The sequence below is a fragment of the Microtus ochrogaster genome, chromosome 4 (genome assembly GCF_000317375.1).
Source record: "Microtus ochrogaster isolate Prairie Vole_2 chromosome 4, MicOch1.0, whole genome shotgun sequence".
Lineage (NCBI taxonomy): Eukaryota > Metazoa > Chordata > Mammalia > Rodentia > Cricetidae > Microtus > Microtus ochrogaster.
In genome coordinates this window covers 49453324-49463392 of record NC_022011.1, presented here as the reverse complement: position 1 = coordinate 49463392, position 10069 = coordinate 49453324, and the positions used below count along the sequence as shown (strand labels likewise).

Below are 10069 nucleotides of genomic sequence, written 5' to 3'. Positions count from 1 at the left end.
CTGTTCTGGGCTTGGCAAGCCCTCATCCTCCCAGAGCTGAGGCCTTGCCACAGGACAGAGCAGCAGGTCCTTCATGGCCCGATGTTTCCACTGGCCTACATGGTACCATGCCAGCTTAGAGAGGCTGCAGAATGGGGACCCAAACTGCTCGTGACTGTCGCCAAAAGTGTCTCCATCGCTCTTGAGTCTGCTTCTGAGGTGCTGACAGTTACCTGCCCTGTGTGAATGTGAAGGCACTCCTGTTATCGGTTTCTCACATGGTACAGGGTGGGGAGGGCATCACACAGCTGTCAGTCTTCGCTACCAGCTCTTCAGTTGTCCTGTCCCTCCGGTCACACTCTCCTGTGGCTTTTCTCTCATTCAAGCAGCCTCGGGAGGAGTGGGTGTGACTTCCTCCCTTTGTCTAGTCCTGCCCCTGGCAGCACCTCTCAGGCTCCAGACAGGAGACTTGGCCCGGCTCTTAGGCAGCAGGCTGGGATAGTCTGCCTGCTGTGCTCAGGGATGGACTGGGCATGTCTGGGTCCCTTGTTAGGGCTTGGAAGCCAATTCACAGGCCTTTTTAGGGCCCTGGAGCTGAATGTTACCTGTTCCTCTGTTCTGACTTTCAGCACTGGCTGGTGCAATCAGGCCACCTGACTATTGCCCCGCAGCTGTCTCTGGGATAGAGAATTAAGGGTGCTTTTCAGTACAATAAGGTGCCTCAGAAAGGACCCAAGTTCTAGTCTGGGGTCCTGGGCCTGGCTGATAGATTCAGGACATTCTATAGGTACCCTGTGTAATAGCTATGTGGCCTGCAGACTGGGGACAAGCATCTATTAAGGCTTCTTGTCTCCTGGGTTTGTGAGAGGATAATACCCAGAGCAGGAGCCTGGTGTCAGATAAAGCACCCTGGGATGGTACTCTTCACCCTGGAACAGCCCACCCCAGGCCTCTAAGGACAAGACTGCCTGAAGGCCCTCACTAGAGATCACCTCTACAAGGTCCTTATTTAGCTTTTCCAAAGAAATTACCTTGCCTTCAACTGAGACATTTTGGGCTCACAAAAGGAGGTGACAGCAAAGGAGCCGGAAATTGGGGATGTCTGTGTAGTACGCTCAGGTTGGAGCCTGGCAAAGATGTCTGCAGCAGGCCCTGGTACCTGAGTCTGAGGCTTGAGCAGTTTAGGAGTCTTCTCTCTGCTGCCCCCTAGTTGTACTCAGGCAAAGGGAAAGTCTCATGTAGCAGGGGCTGGAGGGGTCCAGCCGGACTCATCCAGCTGCCTGGTCAGAGTGTACCCCACACACCTCTCCACTGTCCCATGGAGGGTGGACGAGCACATCCCTGAGCCACTGGGAGTTTGGGAATGGAGAAGGAACAGGCTGTTTGGGCAGGACTGCCCTGGGTGATGTGCACCTCAGCAGCTAGGCATCCCAGACAGTGACCACCACAGTTGGCCCAGAGGGCGATGATACTGACTGGCAAGAATTGAGGTGGGAAGCCTTGTGCAACAGCCCTGTGGACTGTGGGCTTCAGGAAGAGTTGGCATGGAGGATCACCTCTTGTCAGCACCTTGGCTCTCATGCCTGAGTGTACTGGCATCTTCACTTCTCAACTCCTAATTGAATGCTGCCTGGCACAGTCATAGGCTGGGCGTCAAGGTGGGGGCTCTTCCTTACCTCCTTTGTTCTCCTGGCTGTGCTTCCCATTTCCTTTATTGTGGTTGGCTCTAGCCACACCTGCCACCATCGGGTCCAATCATAGTACCACCCAGGACTGTACGGGAGGTAGCTACTAGCCTAGGCACTATTTTCTGTTCCTCCTGTGCTCCTCCCTAGGAAGCTCCAAGCTGGCTGAGTATGGTCAAGAGAACCCAAAGTACTCTATCTTTGCCACTTGCAGAATTCATCAGCCCCTTTGGGCTCTAGCCTCCATCTGTACAATAGAATAGAAAGAACAAGGTGTGAATTAGGGTGTCTGTTTCCATCAGGTGATAGATGCTGATGGTGATGGTGTAGTGATGATATTGATGGTGGTGATGGTAATGGTGATTATTTGATGCTGATAGTGATGACGATGGAAGTGTTGGTAGTAATAGTGATGATTATGATGACAGTATTGATGATAATTGATGACATTCATGGCAGTGTTGATAGTGATGATGGTGATGGTATTGTTGATCATAGTAATGGTGGTGGTGATGTAGTGATGCTGTTAATGTTGGTGGTGATATTGATGGTGATGATACTGTTGGTAGTGATGATGCTGATTGTGATGGTGGGGGTGGTGATGATGTTTGACTATATTAATGGTGATGAACTGATAGTGATGATGGTGGTGATGGTAATTTTGATGATGGTGATGATACTAAGGTGGCAACCATTGGTGCTTCTTGAGGCCCTCACAGTGGATATTGCTTCCCATGATTACACCCTTTAGACTTTGGTGATCCCATCTCTGTGAAGACCATTGCAGTGGTACATTGTACACTAAGAGTTGAGAGTTTGGTCAGGATAGTAGGGCCTTGGGCTGACAGACTTTCTGGGTCTGGATCTCTGAGACTATTGGGTTGCTCCTGACAATTGAGTTCTCTACTTGAGAGGCCCCTGTGGTGGCCTGCCTGTACTTGGGCCCTCTGGGATCTCGGAGTTGGGTTGGAGTCAGTCTTGCTTTTTCTGACCACGTAGGAGGAGGCTGAGCTATTGACTGGGGCTTTAGAGGGAAGGGCAGGGTGACCCCAGAACAGGCCCCTAGAGCAGTAAGCTGATGCTCCGAGAGGAGACAGTGAATGAGCCACACCCACAGCTGGAGGGAATCCCCAAGGAGTCCTCTTCAGGGAGTAGGAGTCAGACTTGTGGTAGAGCTGGGCAAACAGGCCTGCTGGGGGCTGTTCTTTGTGCAGACACAGAGCCTCAGCCCATTTTACAGAGAAGGGAACTGAGACTCAATATTGAGGGGTCCCTTTGGCCTCAAGTGTGGGCAGCAGTCCTTTCTTACCATGGTTAGCATTGGCCAGTGGGTCGTTTATCTTCCTGTCCTCCCAGTGCCTGAATCCGCCCCCTCCCACCCTTGGGGCCGGTGGCCTGTGGCCTGTCTTCTTCCTCTCTCCTCCTCTGACCACCTTTGGCCTCCCTCAAACCCTGGTGCCATGGTCCCTGCCACATTCCCATTGCTCCTCCAGGGCCACCACTTCTCCCTCCCAGGTCTTCAGGGGAAGTGCTACTTCCAGAAGGTGGAGGCTGGAGGTGGGCAGCCCAGGAAACTCTGAGGACCCATGAGCTACCTACTGCAAAGTTTCAGTTCCTGAGGTGGCAGGGGTGTCCCCAGGTGGGGATAAGGGCTTAGAACGTGACAGCCATCCTGGTACTAGTTCACTGTGTGGCTGCATGTTGCCTGCATGCTGACTGCCCCCCTCGGGTCCTGCCTTGGTGGCCCTAGAGCATCAACTTCCCATGTGCTGTCCTCTGGATCCATCTGTCCTCCCTCCCTGGCTCTAGATGGAGCAGCTGCACGGTCCACTTCTGTTTACCCAGACACATGACCTGCTTAGATCCTACTGTGCCAAAGGGCTGTGGATGATTGAGTTTCCCCCACTAGGAGCTGGGGTTCGCTGGCTACCTTGGAGGTCTGTGGGACTTACCCCACCCCAGCTGTAGTGAGTTGCAGTGAGCTGCAGTGCCATTTCCTGCACCCTGCCTGCCAAGCAGAGGCTTGAAGGGAGTTGGTGGGAGTTCCCTGGGCTTCCTGCTGTGGGGTCCTGCTGTTGGCAGGCATCTGTAGACACCATATGGCATAGGAACTCTGGTGGGAGTGGTACTCCTCTCTTGCCTATGACCTCAGTAGAGCCTGGCATCTTGGAGTCACCAGAGCTGTTGCCAGGCATTCAGTATTTCAGCTTTATTAATGTCACCCAGCTTCTCATGCTCTCCCTCTGAGGTCTAGGAACTGCCTTGGGATCTGGGCTGGGGACAATCCATCTCTGCTCTGTGTTTAAACCGCCGAGCATTCATACTGTGGTCAGTTTCGTTCCCAGGGAGTGCTGCGTGCTCCTTCTTCCACATCCCCTTCCTGGGCTGCAGTGCCAGCTGCCCATGATGCGTGTGAGATGATGGGCATCTTCCCTGCAGAAATGGGCGTCCTGCTCTGTGTCTGTCCTTCAGGCACATGCATGCTCCTTGGCCACACTCCTTCCCCGGGGTCCCTGGCTATGTTGGTGGTGGTCCCACAGAGCTATCTTGGGATGTGAGATTATGTTTGGGATCTTTGTGCCTTAGAATTTGAGGTCTTGGGGTTCTGTGGTTCAGTTTCCTCTCAGTGATGTTCCTGATCTTCTCTGTGACTTCTTGGGCAGGGAGTACCATGTGTCTTGTAATCCCCAGGTCTGAAGCTGACACATTGCAACCCTAGGCCCCACCCTACAAGCTCTGATGCTGGAGGGGTGTGGAGATTTTCCTAAGCAGTGGTGTTGGCTGGTGTTAACACCCCTGCAAAGCCAAAGGGAGGCTGCTGGAATTGTGCCTTATAGGGGACATGGCTTATCAGGGTGGTGACAGCTAAGTGCCCGAGAAAGCAGAGCATGACATAGCATACACGAATATACATACACATACATGGTGTACGTGCACATGGCTTGCACACATACAAGGATGAAAGGGCGTTTCTTGCTCATTCTCTTCCTGGTTAGAAAGTTTCTCCTAGAAGGACCCAGAAAACACACCCAGCCCATTGTCACCCAGGCTCCGGGAAGGTGTCTGCAGTGGATATTCTTTGTAAACAGGAAGGCCTGGGCTGGGGGCCTGGGGCAGTGGGGACTTGCCAAGGTAGGCATTGCTCTGGTGGCAGCCCCTTCTACACTAGAGCTGTAGGGACTTAGAGTCTGCTTGGCCGCCTACCATCAGGCTTCAGGCAGGGTGGAGGACTGGGGGAGGGTGCCTAAGGGAACCTTCACAGGGACAGCCACATTCCCAGACTGGAGACTTGGCTCTTGCTGCTGCTGTCTCCCCTTCTTCCTGAAGTCTGTCCATATGCCACCTTGGCCGGTTTTCTCCTCTGTTGGTGTGGCTTCCCTCCTTGGCAGTTTCTGACTTGAGCCAGGTATGGGCGGTACCTTGAAGGATCAGAGAAGCTTGGGGTCCAGCCGGTAGCTGGCAGCCTTACAGCCTGCCTCCCTGTCTCCCTCCTTCCTTCATTCCCTTCTTCCTGCTGAAACTTTGTTCTGCCACTCCCACAGCAAAGCCCACAGTGAGAGGAGTAGTGCAGGCCCTGGCATTTTATAGAGACCTGGTTGTAGCCCAAGCCTCCCAAGCCTCCTTCCTTAGCTGTTCCCTGTGTCTGCAAGGATACTTCCTTGACTCTCCTGGGCAGAAACACTCTCATGTAGTGAACGTGGCCGGTTTTCCTGGTGTTTGGGGACAGCCAGCCCATGAGAGCCACGCTTAGGATGACAAGCTGCCCCTAGGCCTTGTGTCTCTCCTATTGCCCAAATCTTCCTGTGGGGGTGCAAAGAGCCTGGGGGAATCTGAGGGATTTCTCTTCTGGTCATGCCCTCATCTTGTTCTCAAAGGCCAGGAAAAGCGGGCCTTCTCTAGGTCCAGTCCAGCTCCCTCCTGGGTACCCATGGCATTATCCCGTCTTCTTCTGGGATGCCTGCAGAAGGTAGATGTGCTCAAATTCAGCAAGGTGTAGCTCTCAAATGGGCTAAAAGGGGAATCCAATGAGGGCTTAGCTGGTACACTGGGTCCTAGTCCACAGACCTCAGAAGACAAAGCAGGCCACAGGGAAGGAGCTGTCTCACTTTCCTTATCTGGAGGCGGAGAGGAGGGCGGGGTTGTGATTGGTCAGCCCAGTATAGCCTCCAGGTATCCCAGCAGTGTGGAAGTGGTTCTGTTTGCCTGGCCTAGGGGCAGCTGCAGATTGCTAAATTTGCCCTTGGGCAGTTCTTATCCACGAACCTTTTCAGATTCTTCTGTCATAGGTTGGAGGTGGTGGCTTTTCTGACAGGGTCACAAGAATTCAATTGACGTCAAAGGAACAAAGGCATTCCAGGTTCATGTAAGCAATTGGATTTGTATTTGTTCCTTTTGGACACATTCTCCTGTCTCCCACCTCTTTCCCTGTGGATTCCTCCCCCCAGTTCCATAAGTAGTTTAGTGGCCTATAGAGCTGGTCTGTAGTTCCTGTTTTGGCCAGTAGGTGCTACCACCTCTTGGTTCTAGAATTAACGTTTTTTCCTTTTGTTTTTATTTATGTGTATTGGATGTTTTTACCTGTGTAGTGATATCTCATTTGTATTTTAATAAGTAAAACTTACCTGAAGATCAGAGAGTAAAACAGCTGCACTGATCAGCCTTACAGACCAGGCAGTGGTGACACACACCTTAAATTCCAGAAGCCACATTGGTTTGCAATAGAAACCGGGTGGTAGTGGTGCACACCTTTAATCCCAGCACTAGAGAGGAATATAAAAAGAGAGGAGGCAGGTTTCAGGCTCAGTTTCATTCTGAGGATTCCTGGAGGCAGGGTCACCATTTTCGGACGGAGGTAGAGGTAAGAGCCAGTAGCCAGCTGTTTTGCTTTTCTGGTCTTCAGGTTGAACCCCCAATTTCTGTCTCTGGGTTTTTATTAATCGTGCTACATACCCGTATGTGTGTAAGTGTACTATGTGCGTGCGGTCCCTGTGGAGGCCAGTAGAACGCATCAGATTCCCTGAAACTGTGTGGGTGCTGGGAAGAGTAGTAGCACTGAGCCGCCTCGTTAGCCCTTTGTTTTAAGACAAACTTTGTAGATCAGGCTTGTCTTGAGCTCACAGAGATCCTCCTGCCTATGCCTGCCTAGTCCTGGAATTAAAGACATATTACCACCTTACACAGTTAGTTTTAGATTTTTTTATTTTTGAGACAGGGTTTCTCTGTAGCTTTGGAGCCTGTCCTGGAACTAGCTCTTGTAGACCAGGCTGGCCTCAAACTCACAGAGATCCACCTGCCTCTGCCTCCCGAGTGCTGGGATTAAAGGCGTGCGCCACCACCGCCCGGCTAGTTTTAGATTTCTTAAATTGGCTTTTTGTTGTTAATCAGCAGACTGGTTTGTTCTCAGTTTTATGAATGGCCAGGGTTTCTGGCAAATCAAATGAAGCTCATTTGCTGATGGAATTGGTTCTTTCTGTCAGTTGGGGTAGTCATGGTAGCCAGATTGGCCTCCCTATATTGGACCTGATCACAGTGGGGCCTCCTTACTGCATCCTCCTCTTGAGGGGAAACAGGGAGGAAGTCCCCAGAGTCTTTGGGATGGATATTGGTTAGGTTTCTCTCTGAAGATCTGTTCTTGCTGCCTTGGCCTCTGTACCACTCCTGGCTTGGAACTGGCATTGGTACAGCTACTGAGATCTAACTGTACTGTGCTGCTCATCAGGTTCAGAACAGGAGCATGGGCTTTGGCCAAGGTCAAGTCTGGTCTAAGAGTCCCATCCAGAGTGCCAGTGTTGTCTTAAGATGTGTGGTATCCTCCTGTGTCTGCTCTGGGCTTCTGCTTGCTAAGCTCACGTGCCAGGACATGACCAGGATGAGGTAGGCTCAGAATGGCGAGGTCTTTCTTTCCAGGATGCTGAGTAGTGTAACCAGTCTGTGTCCCCTGCCTGGGGTGTGCTACTCACTCACTTCCCATCACTTCCCATGCCCGTAGTTGTTCTTGTTTTATCAGAAGCAAATGCCATGGCAGCGAGGTGGCAGGAAAGGTCAGGACTATTCTCCAGATGAGAGGGAGAGAGGAAAGGATGGAGGGTAGGGGAATAGGGGGCTTTCTCAGAGCATCAGCCTTGGAGAGGCAGGCAAGACTCCTCACTGTCTTCTCCATGGCCTTCCAGGTCTGTGGGCAGCAGGTCCAACACCCGGGAACCTCCCCGGCCTCTGGAGCTGGGAAGGCCTGATTAATAAGACTTTTTACATGTTTGAAACCTTGCATGAAAGGTTGACATGTGGGAGGTCCCAGACCCAGCCCTGCTCTGTGGCTTGCCAGTCTCATGCTTGGCACACTCCCAGGCCCTCTGGGTCACCTGGAAGCTCCTCACCGACGGGGGAAGTGCCAGTGCCTTTCTTTCCTCTGGAGTGGGCTGCCTTGCTGTGTATCCAGAAGTTCAGGTCATGTGGTCCAGAGGGCAGGGTCACAGACTTCAGAGCCTTCAGCTTGCAGTACTGGGCCTGGCTCTGCCTGCTCAGCTATGAGAACCCCAGAGAGTGTACCTACTGGGGTCCTCCAGAGATGGTCTAGCACTTGGAGTATGCGAGATGAGTCCTGGCATCCTGGCCTGACCTTGGTCATGAAGGTTTGCCTGTGACTTGAGTGGGCAGTGGATGGGTCCTAGAGGCTGCTCTGACCCTCCTTCTTGCCAATTCTTGTTTTGCAGACTTCTCCACCCAGGTGAACTCTTCATCTCTCAGCTCTCCAACGGGTCGAGGCTCCATGGCTGCCCCCTCGCTGCACCCCTCCTTGGGTCCAGGAATCGGATCTCCACTGGGCTCCCCCGGGCAACTGCACTCACCTATCAGCACCCTGAGCTCTCCCATCAATGGCATGGGCCCACCCTTCTCTGTCATCAGCTCCCCTATGGGCCCGCATTCCATGTCGGTACCCACCACACCCACACTGGGCTTTGGGACTGGTAGCCCCCAGGTGAGTGCTGGGCTGAGCTTTGGGGGAAATGGAACAGCAAGTGGGAACTTCATCTGTTGGCTGTGGGTCAGAGCTGTCATTTCGACTTGTTCTTTATGAAAGTGGGCTGCACAGCAAGCACTAGCCTCAGAGCGCCATGCTGGTGGCTGACCCAGACTGGCCTCCATAGCTCTGTCACTTGAAATTTCTCACAGTCGGTCTTCAAGTCCCCCTGGAGCCTGGCCTCATGATTGTAGAACTCTGGGGTATCTGCTTTCTCAGGCTTAGGTCCATCTTCCAGGGATCCCGAGACCTCATAGGTCCTCTTACCTAGGCCACTGGGCTCAATGTCCCTGGGCCCAGGGATGCAGCTTCTTGGGTCCCACTGAGGCCCTGGTGGCTCTGGCTTTTAGTGGCTCTCTGTGAATATTGGCTATCCACAAGACTTGACTTCCTTTTTGTGGGCCTAGCAGGGCCCTTGTCCTGCTGTGGGTACCCTGGGTTCCTTCCTTATTCAGCCTCTTCTTCTTAAGCCCCCAAATGCCTGTTGGATTGAGAGCTGTGCTTTGCCTCGGTTTCCTCGAGGCTTCTGGTGGGTTTCTACCAGGAGTTTTGACTTTGGTAAACATACAGCTCTGCCTCTGGAGAGCCTGCCCTTCAGGTTTCCTTCAACTGCCCCTGAAACAGGTCAGGGATCTCCTTTCTCCCTTGACTTTCTTAGTTTGGGTTCTGTCTCAGCACAAGTAGCTTTATTGTGCCACCTCACAATGGCACACCTGGGACTCCTCCCTAGAACCACAGCTACAGCACCTATGTGCCCCTTTGGTTCCCACAGCCTTGTGCCTTGAACCATGCCATTTCCTGTGCACCCTTCCTGGTGCTGGGTATGCTGGGGACCTCTCACTGCCTGACCAGGGAGCCTGTTGGGACTGGCTTGAGCCTCTTAAACGTCTGCTCCAGACAATCTGGCTAGTTTTTCTGGGCTGATCCCATCTAAGCCCCTTTGCCCCAGAATACGTGTGTGTGTGTGTGTGTGTGTGCGCGCGTGTGCACACACACATGTGCTTGTTCCCACAAGTACCTGTATGCATATGTGCATAGAAGAGCTGGGGTTCCTGTTCACGAACAGTCTGTCACCCTGCCCCCGATGCCTCACCTTGCTGTCCAGAAGCAGGCAGAAGGCCTGAGTGAGGGACTGCTGGTGTGAAGCAAGCCTGACCACCCAGCTACCTCCCCAGCCTGGCCATATTATTTTTATCATAGCTGCTCTATACCCTTGCTAGCTCGAAATGCCACGCACAGAGAGGGTAGATGAAGACCTGACCGCCACAGTTCCCTGGCTTCAGTGTTGGTGCCTCTTGGTTCATAGCACAGGCCATGGCCACCTGTGCCCAAGCCACCCCTGTGTCTTTTTTTTTTTTTTTTTTTTTTTTTTTTTTTTTTTTTTTTT

At 52.6% G+C, this 10069-nt stretch overlaps 1 protein-coding gene across 1 annotated transcript in view; it reads left to right on the top strand.

The window, feature by feature from the left end:
• The first annotated feature begins 8430 nt into the window (after positions 1–8430).
• The window catches only part of Rxra (retinoid X receptor alpha), a 27424-nt gene continuing 25785 nt past the window's right edge, over positions 8431–10069 (top strand). The window contains exon 1 of the mRNA XM_026778556.1: positions 8431–8640. Coding sequence (XP_026634357.1) covers positions 8431–8640 — 210 coding nt within the window. The remainder of the gene's footprint in view (positions 8641–10069) is intronic.